Below are 17,891 nucleotides of genomic sequence, written 5' to 3'. Positions count from 1 at the left end.
AATGTGACTGATGCTGCTGGAGATGCCTTATCCTCCAGGACAGGGTGTGAGGCCACAAGCTGCCCCAGCTGGGACTAACCAGCTCCCACCCTTCCTGAGCCAGCCCACCCCATGCCTGGGCTGGGAGAGGTGCCACAGGATGCTCCCTCCACCCAAGCAGCTCTCCCTGTTCTAACAAGCTCAAATCTGTATTTGGGAGCAACAGCATTGCTCCTCTACAGGTTCACAGAGAGCAGTGTAGCCCATGGCTTCAAACGCCTCTCCTGACTCTGCAGGTACTTACCTTCCAAATGTTGAAGCCTTTGGTTGCTCAGAGCCAGCCAGGAGGAGCAGCAAACAGCAGCTTCCTATTACGTGAAAAAGCGTGCAGTTCTGAACAGTCTGCAGTGTATCACAAAACATATGAGCAGGGCTCTGCTGAGAAAGCACCAATCACCAACACTCCCACAGACAGGGAAGGATATTGGGGAGGAAGGTATTTTGCGGGGGAAGTAGAGGAAAGCTGTATCGGTGAAGGTGAAAAGTGGTTTTATTAGGACTCGTTACCTCTCCTTCGCTGGAGGGGAGTGCAAGCATCAATTTGTCACAATGAAAACAATCTCTCTTCTAACATGGTGGTTTAAGCGATAGCTTAGATGCTGGTGTTTTAGACTGCAACTGATCCTTCCATTTGTCTTTGCTCCTGGAGGCTTTCATTATAGCAACAGTTGCTGGACTGCATCGCGCCATGAAAAGGTGATCCCAATTTGCCTCCTTCCTCCTTGGAGTGGGCGAAGGATCTGGCTTTTGGGTATCACCCTCATGAATGGAAGCGTCCTGTGCTGAAAACAGCTTTGAGAAGCAGTCTCCGCAGCCTGACTGCTCTCCAGCCCCAAGGTAACACTCAGACACTGGCCCTGGCAGCCACAGCACTGATCTTGTGTCAGACTTTAGATGAACCCCACGTTGCTGCTCTCAAAGCCAGAAGTCATAGGTCCTTTCCAAAACACCCCTCTCCAGTGCATGTTTCCCAGCAGAGCTCTTCAACTGACCTGACCGTGCCTTGCACTGAGGAGCCACAGCAAACTCGGTGCCCTCTCAAGTATTTGCTGCAGCTCCAGGTTCTAGTAGAAAGATCTTGTGTGAGGAAACCTTTGCCAAGGCGAGAAAAACCCTCCAGGCCTTGGGTGCAAACAACCTCCAGACTCCCTCAACACCCAGGCAAACAATCACGCAGCTCTCCATCACACTTGCAGGGGGAGTTTTTTATTTCATGCTCAACACCAACGAAATGCTCCCCCTGCTTTGTGCTGGACCCCAGGAGGCACAGCACAGCTGCAGCAGCTCTCCCAGCCATGACTCCACAGGTTTCATCTGTTCCAGGAGAAAAGCGCTCCCAGAAAAGGTTTTCAGGCTTTGTGCTATCCTTTCAATAGTTACCAGCCAAATACCACCAACCTGCCTTATCAGGCTTACGCAACTCTGCGAGGAGTACAGGTACAGGTTTGCACTGAATGGGAAAGAGCCTGAAGCCACCAAGTTCTCAAAAGGCAATAACAGCCTTTGTGATCTACTGCAGGACCTCTGGGAGCAGAGAGATGAGAAGATACAAACCATCCCCTCTGCTGCACGATATCCTTCTGCCTTCCCTCTCACTGAGGCTGGAGAGGCAGGGAACAGGCCACACAGAAGAACTGAGCAAAAGCTCTCAAGTTGCAGGATCTGGGATTGTTTAAAGCAACTGGTTGAGCTTTTTTTAAATGAAATAAAATGCAGAGGAGAAAGAAAAAAAAAAAAGATAGCTTTTCCCATGCAGGCTGTGAGCAGGAATTTGCAGTTTAGGTGATGAGAAAACAACAATTTCAGCTGCTAGAAAAAAACAAGCTTCTCACATACCTGCTGCTTAATAAGAACAAAGGCCTGAGCCTAAGGAAAAGAATTAAAAAAAAATAAAAAGGAGGCTGTTGATTCTGACCTTTCCATCACAGCAGGGAGCTACACCTCTCAGCACAGACAATGCCCAAAGACTGGTACCTTGAACAAGCCAGAGAATAAGAACTGCCTGGGTTTGAAGATCAGCAAGATTTCAGTACAGCCTTTTTTTCCTCTTTTGTGCTGCTGGTTTTGAGAATAAATAAGCACCAATTAAACAGCATTTTATATGCTTTGGAAATTTTTTCCAGCAACACATAACATGTCTTCGGTATGGCAAATGCAGCAAAGACCTTGGCACAGGGCATGCCCTAAACCTGTGCTGAGCTGAGCCTAAGCAGTTGGTGGGGCAAAGACCGAGAGGAAGGAGTCGCCTATCCCCTCTGAAGGACCTTTGAGTGCTGGAGAAGGCACCAGTCTCCCCTTCACCTGCGCTGACCTCAGGCAGCAGCCAAAAAACATGCATTTTTCAGGCATGTATTCTGTTCCACATTGATTTCCTCTTTGCCAGCACTCTCTGTTGCAGACACAGCCTCCCTGGCAGGCCTGTAAGGGTGCTGCAAGAAACCAAGTTTTGTTTTGTTGGTAATTTATGACAAGCCCACAGCTCCCAAACTGCCCAGTGTTAGAAAATAGAAGGCTGCTGTGCTACCCCTTCACCCCAATGGCTTGTGGAGTGATTAAGGATTGCTTTAATTTGAGGCCTGCAGCTCAACAACTCCCAAAGGATTGATAAAATAGATATAGCAATCTCCAGTTCCACCTCTGGAGGCTGAAATCTCTCTCAATGATTAACGACAGCTATTTCCTCCCTCTCTCCCTGCCACTGAAGAGGGTGATTCTCTGCAAGGTCCAGCCAGCACTGGCCCCACACTCTGACTATCAAACAGCAACATTTACAACCAGAAAAAAAAACCTCCAAGAAACAGGACTGGTCCCAGAGTGGTGAAAGCAGCCCAGAATAGATCTTCTAATAAAGAAATTCAGGTAATAGGATCAGGCTACCAGAACCAGCTGCACTGGGACCCTAATGCACTGGGAATGGGAGCCCAGGACTCCCCAAAGCCACCTCACAGGCTGCTCCCAGGAGGCAACAACACCACAGCAGCTTCCCCGTCAGGAAAAACGAGCCTCGCAGCCCAGAGAGCTGCTGCTCAAGTACTCCCCTCCTTCAGTGGCTGCTGCTATAGCCTGAGGCTCAAGGGGAGGGCAGCGCGGGTGGGAAAGCAGAACTCATATAAAGAGCGAGCTGCTGCCTGTTCCTCATGCGTCTGTGTCCTACACGTACCACAGACTCTAGGCCAGAGACAGCTCTAATACAGATTAAATGTAAATAAACTGTGAATATCCCAGCTTCCAGCTCCCCAGAAACCCACCTTTCCCAGCCTTGTATCCAGAAGGTTCTGTTCCCACCTACACATACAGACAACCCTCCAGTGTTGCTCTCATCAAAGAGCAGGTGCCAGAGACAAGGATTAGCCATTGCTTAGAAGAAACCAGTTGAGCTCTAGACTATGGCAGGAGTCTGGTGAGGAGAGCAAGGCTCCAAGCGCCCACAGCCCCAGGGAACTGAACACTTGGGAGAGGAAAAGATCACAACATGCATTTCCAGAACAGGTGGAGGAGGATTCAACAAGAGCAAAGAACTCCCTGAGGAGAGCTTCACTTCCTAGTGTAAGTTTTAATATTTATTTAGTACAAGCCTGGTGAAGAGAACTGGAAAATAAGGCAAAGGCAAATTATTCTCCAGAGCCCAAGTGAACATCTCATACACACAGACCACGCGAAGCAGCAGCTCTGCTCCTCCCTGGAGTCACGTCCCACATCTTCCCCAGCTGCTGGAGCACAGCCTATCGTCTATAAGTCCAGAAGGAATCCATTGACTTTTTTCAGGTATTCTGGCTTCAAGTAATCTCCCAGCTCATCCTTTGTGACCCACAGGTAGTCTTTTTTCAGCTCTGCCTGGGACAAATCGCTGCTTTGGAGGAAGGCTTTGAAGAAGAATACTTTGGCTCCCAAGTTATCCTCAGTCCTGATGGCCCTGGGGAATTTATACTTGTAAATCCCAGATGGTGCATTCCCCAGGATTTTGGCTTGAACGTGATCTCCTGCAAGACCCCAGCAATGCAAGAGAAAGAAAACAGAAAACAAGATGTAAGAACACAGAGCAACAGCAACTGCTCTCCTGTAGTAACAGAAAGGACAGCATAAGTCACTTCTTCTATCTGGTTCAGACCAACTGTTCCTTCTTAGCAGAAGTAATGCAAATTATAACCATTTTCTCATGAAATAAAACCAACTTGTCCTCGAGTCCAGCAAGTGGAGTGAGAGAGTTTTACCAGCTCACACAGAAAAGCAACAACGTGTGGGTTTGCCATCGCCCATCTGCCACAAAAGCTGCTACAGGGTGACAAGCGGGAAGGAGAAGCCGCACACCTGGAGCGAGCTGAGACCATTCAGAGGGGTGTCTGGTGATGCTCCAACATGCTCCCCCGAGGGCCAGACCTGGCACCACAGCTGCTGGCAGCCAGAGACCCCAACTCACCCCTTGCCAGCCTAGTTGGCCCCCCACGTGCTGCAGTTGCTCTGTGAAAGTGCACAGTCACAGAGCCAATTACCCAGTGTCACAGCTCTTGACAGAGAGCCCACATTTCACTTCTGCTCCATTTCTCTTCCATGAAATGCCTTTTCCCAGCAGATGACAAATATCCCTCAGGTAGGGCATGTGAAAAAGACCACTGGGACAAAAAGGAGGGAGGCCCAGGCAAACAGCAAACTACACACCCAAAAACGTAGCCATGGCTCTCTCAGCTGTGCTTCGCAGTGTCTCTCCAGGCTGCCATTCTGCTTGAGGCAGAAGCCACAACTCCTGATTACCAATTTTCTGTTTGACCAGGAGCATCAGGTTACTGTCCAGCCTTCTGTTCAACGATGTTCGATTGTTGTTTTTATCAGCATCTGCCAAAAACCAGCACATGATGGAAACAAAGCCTCCTGGTAGCACTGGTCTGATCCCCATGATTCATCACCCCTCTCCATTTCACATCCTTCCAGCAGTGACACACAAACATGGATACACAGAACAAAATAAAAATCTAGATGGAAATGCTCTCAGTTGCTCTGGAAGCCAATGCAAGATTCAACTGGAAACCACTGTTTCATTTCCAGGAGGAATTTATAGCAAGCTTCCTGGATCTCCAGCTTGACAAAAATCAACAAGAGAACCAGGTGGAGCTTGGGAACCAAGCAACCAAACATTCCTCTTGTCTGGAAACAACATCTATTTTTCTCATTTTGCTCTGGTAAGGTTGAACATGCACATCATTGCAGCACAGAAACACTCATTCCCTGGGCAGACAGTTAATTCCTTGTGTGCTAAAAGTGCTGCCACAGAGTAAAGACCCTCTTTAAAACAAACAACAAAAAAAAAAGACTTAGCAAATGCCTTCACTGAACTGCACTCATCTGTGTAAAAAAGACTGAGCAAATGCCTCCCCCTACTGAACTGCCTTCAGTTGTGTCTGCAGACAACCGGGGATGTTCCCGCCAACCACAAACTTCACCCCCTACCTGTTATCCGTGGAGCAGCCTTGAATCGCAGTAACTTCTGTTCCCACTTCTCCTCCAGGTCTTGAGCCATGATGACTGTTTTGCCAGTTGTTTCATCATCATACAGGCTTTCTTTCCTCTTCCTGAGCTGCTCCTCCTCCTCCAGCTTGCGGATTTCATGGTCTGAATATTGGCTTTTCTCTAGCTCGATCTAAAAGGGCAACGCAGAGAACTGGTCAGGCACCAGCAATACGGGCTGGACTCGGCAAGCAGAATTAAATTATTTCTACCTCAGTGAATGGAAGATGATGAGAATTTACCCCAAACTTGAGCAGGGCTTCCCTGCCTGCACCACGAGCCTCTATCAGGGACACCTGCAGTGCTGAGGAAGACTAAGGGAACACTACTAAGACCTTCATTACCTGGTGCAGGCCAATACCAAAAAGTTGGCAAAAAGACCGCTTAACAGTGCTTTGAAAGTGTTAAAAAGCCGGCACTTCTATTGCAGCGCGCTGGACACTCCAAGGATTTTTCCTCTAATGGAATATGCGCATGCCTCACACTTCTTAGTATTTATTACACATAACAATTGCATATTCACTTGTTTCTACCACTTATTTCACGCATTAAATGTAGACTGTTTCCACAATCACACCATTTGTCAGAAAGTCCTTTTTTTGGTATTCAAGCGTCCTCATCTGGGGTCTCTAGCGGATCCCGCTGTTTTTGCAGCCTGGTGCCCCCTCGGATTACAAGTGTCCTCTCTTTCACCTGATTTCTTGAGCTTGCACGTTGTCATTTTGTGCTATTACATGGCAAATATCACGTAGATTTTTCTTCATCTAGTGGAACATCCTGCTTGCAAACCAAGCTTCGCATCATCTCTGGTGTCTATATAGCTGTTGTTTCTCCATGAGGTTCCCGTTACGTTAGGCCTAGTCGTGTTTCTAAGACTTCTGCTCCTCTTATCAAGGCAGCAAACCATACACACAGCACCCGGCCCTGCTCCATGGCGGGGAGCGACACCACCCCGAGCCACCAGCTCCCCCCAGGCCTGAGGCGGCTATTTTCCCGCCAGCAACCCCACAGAGCCCCCTTCTACCTGCCCCATGAGGGCCGCCATCTCTTCCTCCTCCTTCTCCAGGGGCTGTGTGATGCGGGGCAGCCGCAACAGACACATGGCCCCGAACAGCCGCCAGGGCCGAGGCGCAGGAGCCGTACAAACCCACCGGCCCCGTCCCACCACTCGCTGCACGGCCGCCGCCATGACGCCCGGCCGCGGCCCACAATGCACCGCGGCGCCGTGAGTCCTCCTCGCTCCCGTCGTGCATTGCGGCGGCCGCAGCGGCAGCCGCCATGAGCGCGGTCGCCTGGCAACGGCTCGGAGCGGCCTGGGGGTGAGCGGCGGGGACGGGCCCCGGCGGGTGGCGGGGGGACGGGGGGTTCGGGCCGGACCCCGCTCGCTCCGGGCTGGCCGCTTCCAGCCCCGCCGTGGCGGCCGGCACGGGAGCTCCGCCGGGCCCGATCCGCCCCCCACCCCGGGTAGGCCCCGGTGTCCTGACGCCGTTTCTTCCCCGCAGGGCCCGAATCGCCGGCCTGTGCCGGGGCCTCCGCACCAGCCCCCGGAGCCTGCAGGACGTGGCGGGGGCGGCGAAGGAGGCGGAGGATCGGAGCGCGACCGACCTGAGGTGAGGCGGGCGGGGGGCTCCGCCATGTGCCTCTTGCTGGGAGGTTTTATCGCTTTCGGTGGTTTTTCAGCCAAGGGAGCGAAAACAAGTGACTTGACTCAATCACAAACGCAGCTTGTGTCTTTCAGAGGCTCGACCCCTTCTTTCTTTCCCAATATGGAATAAAACACTGCAAAATTTAAAGAGCAACTGCCTGATCGCTGTTTTTTTTGCTCCGCAGCCCTTTAATCCTGCAGAGGAACTCCATGAGATGGGATGGAAAGGTCTATGAAGAGATCCCAATAGCTCACATCAAAGCTACGTACAACAAGTAAGCAAATGAGCTGCTCCGTTCCTGCTCTCATGCAAAATGAAAGCTCATACCTGGGCTCTGGCCAGTCTGTGTTTTGATCAAAAGGATCAAAGGAAAAGAGCCAGGGGAGTGGTGTTCATGACTGGGAAGATAATAATACTGAGTTCAAACTTCAGTGCTGTTCAGGAAGCATAACTGTCCTTATAGTGTTGTTAATAGCAATAAGACTGTTATTACACATTTTGACTAGGGTCTGATATTAACAATTAGAGGCTGGAGGCTTTAATGGAAGGTTAACCCAGCTCTAGCACTACTGCTGTACAGCTTTTAAAATAATTATCATATTTTCCATGAGAGAGTGTTGTGTTTCATTAGTGATCCCTAGTGTGATATTTTACTGTTTCTTAAAGCTCTTTCAAGTTCTAGAAGTGTTTCATGCAGGTTTTTTTTTAATAACTGTAAGAGCTGTTAGGCTCACAGTGAGAGGTGGGTCTGAAAGGGCAGAGGAATACCTGGATAAAGTACACCTTACCCAGAAAGGTTTTGCCACCTCACCCAGATTCTCTAGGGTGACACAGAGGGTTACTGCTGCGAGGTCTCTACAGCTGGTTTGTGTAAGGGGGATACCTCAAAAGAGAGTGCAGAGTTAAAGTGTTTTGGAGAAGAAAAATGGGAGTTCCATGGTAAGCCATGCCAGTAAACTGAGCAAAAAGAAACAAGAATAAAGCTCTGTTCTAACTTGCTTCTTTCTTTTGCCCCTCTCTTTCTGTAGCACCCACATCCAAGTGGTCAGCTTTGACAACCGGCCCTTAGCCCGTACGTCCTGTGGCACAGAAGGCTTCCAGAATGCCAAGAAGGGAACTGCCATTGCAGCACAGACCGCGGCCATGGCGGCAGCAGCAGTGAGCCCACGCTGGTTATTCGCACCTTCCCCCTGCCTGGGTACACAGCTCACAGGCAGCACTGTAGAGCTCTGCACCTCAGCGCTCAATCAATAATCTGCTGTTTGCTGACAGTTTCTGTACCTTCCTCTGACACAGCACGCATCTTCACACAGGCAAACTGTGTTCCAAACAGCAGCTGGAAATGCCCAGAGGGTGAACTCAGCTGTGGAGGTTGTGACTGGGAAATGTAACTTGTAGCCTCTCTTTTCTAGCTCCAGTTTGCACAGCTTCTTTTTTCTAAGCGAACATCTCTCAGCCACTTTTGGAAATGTAGCCCTTGAATCAGCAGCAGTTCAATTTTTGCACTGTGGGGGACTGAGAAACTGCTGTAATTACTGGCTGAATGTTTTATATTTGCTCTCCTCCATAGGAGAGCTGAGCTGCTGCCAGCAGTTCCAGTCAGAGAGGGTGATGTCCTTACACTTGTAGTTTCCAGCTGCATACAGTTTACTGTAATTGTTCCTAAAAACCCATGTGGGTGTCCAGGTGGCAGGAGAAGATGAGGCTGGCTGTGTCATGGGCCTCATTACAGCAAAATGAGGCAAAGTTAAAGTGAAAATCCTCATCCTAAATTAGGCAGAACTCTCTCCAGCCTTTCATGTCAGAGGTGTTTTCAGTGCCACTGCTGGCCAACAGCTTATTGTGGTTGACTCAGAGGAATATAAGAATATCTCCACTATTAATCTGTGCTCATTGGAGCCTCACAATAGCTGCATAGCTGTGCTTGGCCAGATTTATTCTATCACTGTTCAAGTTAGTAGATTAATTGCACCAGAACACTGAGAGACCCAGAGGAGCTCCATCCACTTGATGGCAGCACCGTTTTGCTTTACAGCAGGTGGTTTTCATTTTCAGTTTGCAAGCCTCTAGTATTTTTTGCACAGAGGGCCCAGACACCTGCACAGCAAATACAAATCTCACCTGCTTTTCTCATTTACCCTCCAGAAGGAATCCACTGATCACAGGAGAGAAGTCGCTGTGTCACAGAAGGGAAAACAGCCTTGACTTAGTCCTTGTTAGTCCTTGCCAGTTCAGTCACATATCTGTGGATATGTCATTTGCTCCCATGGCTTTAGGTCACAGATGGTTTGATCGTAAAGCTTGCTCTGTATACGGAGTTGACAGCACAGAAGCTCTCTTGAATCTGCCATGGCTGTATCCAGGCCTCCTTTACTCCTGCAGTCTTTGTGCAATAATACACATATTTGTCTTCTGTATCCATTTCTACCTACCTGTATACTAACCAGTTGTTCTTTTCTCAGAAAGCACGTGGGAAGGGTGTATTACATGTACGAGTCATGGTGAAAGGACTGGGGCCAGGACGCAAAGTAGGTGTCAAAAATTTCTTTCAGTATTTTTCTCTCTCAGGCATCATTCAGGTTTTTTAAATTCAGGTTGGTCTCATGACTATACCTATTAACTTGTTTTTTCTGAAAGTGATGTAAAGAATTGATCACTCAAGTACCTAGTAATGAAATTTTAGAATAATTAGAATTTTAGAGTAATTTCATTTTGGAGGCAGAATAAAAGCTGTTTCTCGGACTTCCAACTAAAGTAGGAAAATTAATGAGAACTCTGAAAGGACTGTACCAGACAGGTTTAAACTGGGTTTTCTGATACAAGTTACTTATTTTTAAGATAATTACAAAGTAGAACCATTAGAACAAATAGGTGATTAGACGAGGGACCAAACTATTTTCCCCTGAGCTTTTCCCCTTCTCTGCTGTTCAATGTGTTGATAACAGCGTGTCATCTGCTGTCTTCTTCTTCCAGGCTGCCATCAAGGGTTTGACTATGGGAGGTCTAGAGGTCATCTCCATCACCGACAACACCCCGGTTCCACACAACGGCTGCCGCCCACGGAAAGCCAGGCGAATGTGAGAGGAGAGTGAAAGACACGCTGCGTTCAACAGCAGTTCATGCAACCAGGACTGGGTTGAATGTTGCTCCTGTGACACATTCTGGAATCTATCTTCCCTGGAAATGCTTCCTGAGGGAAGATTGAAGAGGAGACACCATCGTGGGCCTTAAAAGCCCAGGGGGTAGAAGTAGGAATACATGTACTCCCTTAGTGGGATGCCTCTTGTGTACAAAATCTGTTGATTAAAATGTTGGTCTTTTGACAGCCATTTCCTGCTGTGTTCCCTGAAGTATTTTGGGTTATTATTGCCTCTCGACTGCTCCCTTCCTTTAACCACTGTATGTGGCCCTTGTCTAGCGCTTGGTGCTATTATTGCCCTTGTTACGTGGAAGGGCAGCCTGAGGTCTGTAAGGTTACATAATTTTCCTTCCCTCTTTCTCTGCACACATTTGGGAACAAGTTGTGGGGTAACTTCCCCTTCCTCCCAGCTTGCAGAGCTCTGTGTGCCGTGCAAGAGGCAACGCTCCCTCTCCAGCACGGAGCAGCACAGCCTGGATCTGTTACTGGCACAGACCTGTTGCGGTGCTTTGTCTCACCCAAGCTGTAGCCAGCCTGCCAGCGCTCCTAGCAAATAGAAAATGCCAGTCCTGAGGGGCTGGGATCTTGATGGGCTTGATGCTTGTCATCTCTTTAGTCCCACCTTGTGCACCACAAACGGGATTTTCTGAGGTCCTGGGTAAAACAAGCAGGGGGTAGTCAGCCTGAGGAACAATGAAATGCTGCCAAGGAGATCTAAAATGCTCAAGTTTTGAACTGTATCTTCTGTACATCCACAGGCAGCATGAGCTTGTCATGGCTCTCTGATACATTATTGCTGTTTGGCTCCATACAGAGAGAATTTCTGCCAAGCAAATATGTCTGAGGCTCTCTGGAGCATTAACCAAGGAAAACAACAGCAGTAAGTGACCACAGGAGCGATGCCCTGGCTGGCAGAGGCACAGTGCCCGGGAAAGGGCAGCTCCTGGAAATCCACGCTGCCAGAGAAGCGCTGGCCATATACAGCGTATGCTGGGCAAATATTTCACCAGTAAACAGAATGAATTTTGGTGCAACCAGCAGTTCTATCACAAACCCAGAATCTTCCTTTCTATTATTTCTCTTTCTGTCGTTCCTCCTTAGTTTCTTAAATTGCATAATTAACTATTCTCTTCCTCTTCAGAGAAAGGGTACCATGGCAACAAGGCAGTGAACCTCCTTCATGGGGCTGAATGGTACACGGCAGGTTTAGAAAGAAATCAGTCTGCTTAGAAGAGCCTGTTGAGTTGCATTTGACAGAAGAGAACAAGATGCAGATGAATCCCCTACCTTACTCCGTCTGAATTTGACTAGAGGGTAGGTTATCTTAAAGGGAAGTTCCTTGAGCTGTCACAGATTTGACAGCAAGGAAGAGAGGTTCTTCCATAGGTGTTTGACACACTAAAAGAGCTTCCCCCTCACTCCAGAAATAGGGCTGAGCTTCTAGTAATGTCATATTCCTCTTTTTAAGAAGATACCAGGTCAGATATTGACTGCAAAGATTATCTCTCTGAGAATGCAGGCAGATAGTTGTGTGTCAACACCGATGTGCCTCACAGCAAGTCTGGACGGGTTTCTGTGCCGAGCACAGTGACCAGCCCTGAGAGAGGAGGAGCAGCAGTCTGCACTGGCAGGCTTGTCAGCGATGTATTGTCTAACACACCGAGAAAAACGTAACACTGCCGTTCTCTGCCACAAGCTGGTTGTCACATCGATGCAGCAGAAGTGCCCATGTCAGATAAAGGTGATAGAACAAACAGAAAAATAAAATTGGGAAGAGATCTGCGGTCCTTCCGAAATTCAGGGAAGAGTAGGTGGATGACTTGGGAGTCAGAGAGCAATGAGAAGTAATCTTTGTCTCATCCAGGCTTAGAATCAAGGCTGTACCCTTTGTAAAGGCCACTCTTTAGTGCTCTCGGTTGCTGAGCATCTGTGAACGTTTTATGAAGTTTACCAATGCACTGCCACTGCTGACACAGTTGGCAGTTTTATTTCCCTGTCTACCCTGCCTAGTTCTGCTACCTACCCCTACTTCTTCCTCCAGCTAATGTTTAAACAGCACTTTCCGGCCTGGACAGAAGAGGCTGATGCTATTTTCCATGTTTCAGTGGCTGGTTCTGTACAATATAATGCAATATCTGTCTCCCAAACCCCCAGCTCTGCATACCCTCCCTGAGCTTTCCGTCACGGTGCTTCAGTTGTGCAGAAGTCACACTTTCCACCCACCTTCTCCCTGATGGAGCACCCCAAAGCCACATCTTACCTAAACGCTCAGGCTGAGCTGTTTATTCTGCAGCTGATCCCAGGGCTCCGGGGCAGCCGGCAGCACAGCAGGAGAGCACAGCTGCACAAACCAAGATCTCCCACCTTGTGCAGGGTTCGGTTGCTCCTTCCTGCACACGCTGTATGGTAAAAGAAGTCTTAAAACTCTGTTGTTGTTCATTTTGCAGGGAATTAATAGACACCAATAGCACTTAATGATTTCCTTACCCCTCAGACGAAACTATTAATTAAGGGCCTGATTTCTAGTCAGCCACTGGTGTTTACCAGTTCTAATTGCTTTTCTTGGTGCCTGGGTGGAAGGAATACTGTTTTCTGCTGGCTCACATTCCTCCTGAGCAGCAATTACTTCACATTAGCACCCTCATTAGGGTCACATCCACTCCCTCTGGGATTCCCCATTGCTTTGGGACATTTTTCTCTCCACTCTCTCCTAACTTTTGATTCCCTGCTGTCAAAGAAGCCTTTTTCCATGAAACAAGCTCAGAAACCGCTTCTGATCACAGCACTTCATCCTGGTTCAACCCTGGCCTTTCTGGGGCTTTGCCCTCCACTTCAAAATACAACCTGGACCATTCTCCACCATATAGGGGGTGAAACACAAACCAGTGTTCTGACTGACAGATAAAATGCTGCCTGAGGTCTGTTTACCCCTTAATGAGTGCCGTACCACCTTTGGGAGTTAGTCTAACTCAGTTACCCTTCCCCTGTACAGGGATGGCACCTAGTGGCTTGGAAAAATAGCCCCCAGCCTTCTCCCTAATAGTATATTATTCTGCAAAGAGGAATTATTTCCCTATCCTCAACAACAAGGACGTTCTACCTAGAGCTGCAGCTTTATCTGCTGAATTGCTGATTTACTATGTCTTACGTGAGCATCTCAGTGACAGGAGTCAGGCAGACAATTTTGATCCCTTTGAGAGATTCAATTAAACCATTAATTAAGTGATGTCAGTGTCCTTTAACAGCTGACTGTCTACACAAGCAAGGAGAAGGGGACAGACCCTGCAGTGCTAATAAGCTGTAGCAGCAGGGGTGGCTCAGCACAGCCCAGCTGCAGCTGTTAGGGAACATCTGTGCAGCCTTTGCTGGCTTTTCCTCTGCTGCAGGAATACCTGGCTGAGGATGTGCACAAAGCGAGTCGGTGAGTAGGTGTTTATAACCCTAAAGCACCCCTTGGGAGCCTTTCAGAAGTAACAGTTCAAGCCAGGTTATGTTTTTGCTCTCTGACTTTTGGCAGATAATCATGGTGCTGCTTTCGTACCTGGTGTCCCTATCTGGCCCCTCTTTCCCTCCCAGCTGGCCCTCCAACCTCAGCCCATGACCTCTCAAACGAACAAAGGAGAGATCAAGGACCCTCAGATTGTTTTTGTACTTTTCCAATGTTCTCCTCTGCCCTCAAGAGGCATTAATGGGTACTCCAGGGCAGTGGGAACTGCTCAGAGGTTTTGCTAATGAACTGCTTAATAGCATCCAAGCTCCCGTGCTGATGGTGAAGCAGGGCTGCAGGGTCCTCTTGGGACATGCAGAGGGGAGCCAAGCCTCCATGCTATTCCCTTTTTTTTGGAAACCATTTGCGCTTTCCAAGCTCCCCCTGCTCTAGTGTCACTTAGCAGGGTCCTTTCCTTTCTCTGGGTTCATAATTCTCTTCCTCTGCACACATCTACTGAGAGTTGGAGGCTGCAAACAGATCCAGGACCTGGACCTGAACCTCTCAACAGCTACAGCGCCCCAGCAGCTGCTCCTTGGCGCAGCTGCTCCCAGGAGCAGTGTCACAGCTTGTTTTTCTAGAGGAAGGAGGTGGAGAGGTGGGTGCAAGGGGCTGAATGCTCACTGAGGATGTGTGCAACAAAAAGGTGGGTCAGGAAAGAGAGAACACAGAGGATAAAATGCAGGAAAATACAACATTAAAAAACACCTTTTCTAATGCTAAAATCCATCTGTCCAAGAGCCAGCACAGATTAGAAGGATGCAGGGGAGGGCTCTCCCACAGCAGCTGTGCTTCAGGACCAGGCTGGATGCACCCCCTTTGCTGTTCTCCCAGTCAGAGCTCCACATCAGCAGCACAGGGTGGCCTTGCTCAGGAGCCCTCCCTGTCAGCATGACCAACCACTCTTTGGGCCTTTCACTTCACCCTTTTGAAGAAGGCACAAAGACCATCCCAAATCTGTATTTAGAAACTGTGCCAAAGCCTCTCCAAGCGGCAACAACAGTCCTCAAAACCTTCCTTCCCCTTCCAAACTCCTCCAAAATCCCTCCTCTGTGCTTCACCACTTAACGATTCATTTTGCAAAGCCAAACTCTAAGCTGGAGTGGCTGGTGTTGATGTCCACCGTGCCTCCCAGTCACATTGCTAGACTCCAGCTTTTGGCCCTTCCTCGCTCCGCTTGCTCCCTTGTGCAGGAACAGGCAAGGCTTCCTACCACATGAAGGACTCCAGGTAACAAACACAACCTGGGGCCCCAGGAAGGAGAAAGACACATATTTCATCGCCCAGCTACTCATCTCCAGCTCCTTCAGCAGGTCCCAAGATGAAGTGGTGAAGTGTGACCCTCCTCTCTTCGTACACCAGCCTGCAGGCAAACAACTTGCTCTCCTAATTGCCCACCATGGCTAGATGCTGCTTTTCATTTTGCTCCTGCTGAATCCACAGAAATAAGTCATCCATTCCTGAGCTGCCAGGGTGGAACTGAGGAAGGAATGCAAATGACTTTAGACCTGCCAGTCCTCCGGGCTTTTCTGTAATGCCAACAGCCAGGAAGCAGCCTGCTCTAGTGCTGGGAGATGCTCCAAAACGATCTGCCCTTGGACACGGTTGTAAAACGAGTCCTGTTTACCAAAATCCCTGCAGGAGAAGCAGATCAGCTGGCTGGGGAGACCCCCTGATCCTGCAGCCAAGAGCGGTAGCATTGTCACCAAAGGGCCACTGTAAAACTGGGACTAATCCTGCTGGGTCTCAGCCACATGGCAGAGCTGCTCCCTCCAGCCCTTCTCAGAGCCAGTGGGTCAGCACCAACATCTGCTTCAAATCCAGCCCCTCTCTGGGTAAGATGGTGAGGGCAGAGCCATTGTCTGGGGGTACAAGGGGCAGGAGGCAGGATGAGGAGAGATTAGCTCCAGACTTTGCTGCCTGAAGCCAGACAGGCTGCACTGCACAATGGCACTGTCAACACGATGTTTGTCTGCCCTGTGTTACAGGAGACCTTGTTTGGCTGCCAGCTGCCCCTTTTCCCTTACAAAGGGGGATTTTACCAGCATTAGAGACTCACCAGTCAGGGCTGAATCAGACGTGGCTACACTGCTGCAGGTATCAGCACAACTAATCAGGACCTTACCCTGACCTCAAGACCAGCCCCAGAAAAATAGGGAAGCAGCAGCAATGAAAACCATCCTTCACAGCTGGAGATGAGCAAGTGCGCACTGGTTCTGTGATGGGGGCAATGCCAGTGTTTTGGGAGGGGTGTCCCACTGTGGGGACGGTGCCGACACCAGAACATCCCACAGGATGTCGGTTCATCCCAACAGCATAGGCCAGGGCTACCCACTGGCTGCTGCAGGGGTGCCCGTGCCCCTCACCTCTCCAAACTCACCATTTGAACCATTTTCCCCTCAAATTGGTTGCTGGGTCCAGCAAGGCCGTTTCCATGCGGACGGCTGGTTCTCCCTGTTGCCATGGCAACAGCGCTGGGTGCCATCAGGCTGAGGACCGTATCATCTGGTGCTCTCCAAGGGCAGCAGGTACATCTAATCCAGCATCGCTCCATTTTACGCCTTTGTGGAGCACCGAGGAGCTATCAAATGACCAGCTCAGTGGCAGCAAGCAGGTGCTCGGAGGGATGCGACACTGCCTGCTGCTCTTATTTACACGCTAAAATCACGTCAAACAGTGGCTGGATGGCTCTGGCAGGGCTTCCCTGCCACCTGCCTGCCTCTCACCACTCTCAGGCCCCTCGCACAGCCAGTCCCACACATTCCCTGGCCCCAGCACGCCCAGGGCTGGGCTGTCCCCTCTGGCAGGACTCAGGCCTGGGGCTGGATGCGCCGCCAGCGCATCCTCACCAGCCTCTTGCAAGATAACCAGAAGCTGCTGCCCAGTTTATCAGGCACTGAAATGGAGACAGCATACCGGGCCACCCAGCTCTCCCTTGTACTGCTCTGCCTCCCTACCTGGGGCTGTCACAAAGCACCTGGATGGAGGAAGGACACGGGAAGATGAGAACACAAACACGTTCAAGAGCAGCTTTCAGAGCAGGATGGTGCACTGCCAAGAGCAGGGGCTCAGGGAGTCCTTTGGGCAAAGCCAGGGCTGCTTCGGATCACACCTGGCATGTTGCAAAGCTTCTGGGGAGAAAGAAAAAGGAAGACAGCCATGGAGAATAGAAATAGTGTGTTCCTGGCTTTAAAAAAGCTGAATTCAAACTAGTTCTGTCACCCACAGAAAATAAACTCCTCCAAAGACTCCAGTTCATACCTGGACAAAACAGAATTCAGAAAATGCTGGGGCCTTCGTAGTGTTACCCACAACTTTCCATTGCCTTGTTGCAGTTTCTATAGGATTTTCTCCCCCAGAGGCCAAGCGCTGTGCGGTTCTTTCTCAGGGAAAGCTCCCCTGGGAGGCACCTGTGGTTCCTCCTCCCCTGGCCAGCCAAGGGCCCTGGGCACCCACTGAGCACCTCCCTGCCACACTCCTCTAAAACTGCCCTCGAATTTTCAGGTGCCTTTGGTATCCTTGCAAATCCAAGAACAGACAGTAATCACCCCATTAGCAAACTGCAACAGCTAGAAGGTGCCCTAGGAAAGGATTTGACATCTGGGAGGGAAGAAACAAAGAGACATGGTAAAAAAACTACCAAATGCAGCAAAGCCTGTGGGTTCCTCCAGCATCCTCCACCCTTTGTTAACTGAGCAAGATACCCCAATGCTGCAGCACAGCTCCGAGCGGTTGGGACTAGGGGCACTCTGCCCCTTTTCAGCTCTCCTCATACATACAACCACAGCAGTCGCCCACAAATTACTGATTTCCAGATTGCTAGTCTAAAACTGGTGCGGTATTTTTATGTCAAAACATCAGAAAAAGAATGTGCAATTCAGGGTTTTTCCCACACGGGTGTTTTTCTGAGAACTCATTTCCTTACGCAGTAAGTACAGCTCTTCCCCAAGAGAAACAAAGGCAAATCAGACGGCAGGCAAGGGCTCTCACAGGGGACGCTGCTCCTGACGAGCAGTTAGTCTGGTGGGCAGGTACTGCCAGGCTGTTACTGCTACAATGACAGACTTCGCACAGCTCAGCC

General features: G+C 49.6%; 2 protein-coding genes across 2 annotated transcripts; one reads left to right on the top strand and one right to left on the bottom strand.

Moving 5' to 3' along the window:
• Positions 1-3,534: 3,534 nt before the first annotated feature.
• MRPL46 (mitochondrial ribosomal protein L46) lies at positions 3,535-6,754 on the bottom strand. Its single transcript, XM_082060531.1, has 4 exons — positions 6,563-6,754; positions 5,482-5,671; positions 4,696-4,869; positions 3,535-4,019 (listed from the first exon to the last, which is right to left on the bottom strand). Exons 1-4 carry the CDS (start codon positions 6,725-6,727, stop codon positions 3,769-3,771), a joined length of 780 nt encoding a protein of 259 aa, XP_081916657.1. The 5' UTR covers positions 6,728-6,754; the 3' UTR covers positions 3,535-3,768.
• A 13-nt stretch (positions 6,755-6,767) lies between these two features.
• On the top strand, positions 6,768-10,513 carry MRPS11 (mitochondrial ribosomal protein S11). The gene is made up of 6 exons (XM_082060532.1): positions 6,768-6,857; positions 7,041-7,148; positions 7,369-7,458; positions 8,213-8,342; positions 9,647-9,712; positions 10,158-10,513. Exons 1-6 carry the CDS (start codon positions 6,817-6,819, stop codon positions 10,263-10,265), a joined length of 543 nt encoding a protein of 180 aa, XP_081916658.1. The 5' UTR covers positions 6,768-6,816; the 3' UTR covers positions 10,266-10,513.
• Positions 10,514-17,891: the final 7,378 nt, after the last annotated feature.

The sequence above is a fragment of the Streptopelia decaocto genome, assembly GCF_964273445.1.
Source record: "Streptopelia decaocto genome assembly, chromosome: 9".
Taxonomy (NCBI): Eukaryota; Metazoa; Chordata; class Aves; order Columbiformes; family Columbidae; genus Streptopelia; species Streptopelia decaocto.
Note: the sequence above shows the minus strand (reverse complement) of the source record. Positions and strands in the feature narration are given on the sequence as shown.

Coding starts and splice junctions, on each gene's coding strand:
- MRPL46 (XM_082060531.1), bottom strand. CDS start 6,727: ATGGCGGCGGCCGTGCAGCGAGTGGTGGGACGGGGCCGGTGGGTTTGT. Junction 5,672..6,562: donor TGGCGGCCCTCATGGGGCAG/GTAGAAGGGGGC, acceptor TTGCCCTTTTAG/ATCGAGCTAGAGAAAAGCCA. Junction 4,870..5,481: donor GGCTGCTCCACGGATAACAG/GTAGGGGGTGAA, acceptor GGTTTTTGGCAG/ATGCTGATAAAAACAACAAT.
- MRPS11 (XM_082060532.1), top strand. CDS start 6,817: ATGAGCGCGGTCGCCTGGCAACGGCTCGGAGCGGCCTGGGG. Junction 7,459..8,212: donor ATCAAAGCTACGTACAACAA/GTAAGCAAATGA, acceptor CTCTTTCTGTAG/CACCCACATCCAAGTGGTCA. Junction 9,713..10,157: donor GACTGGGGCCAGGACGCAAA/GTAGGTGTCAAA, acceptor TTCTTCTTCCAG/GCTGCCATCAAGGGTTTGAC.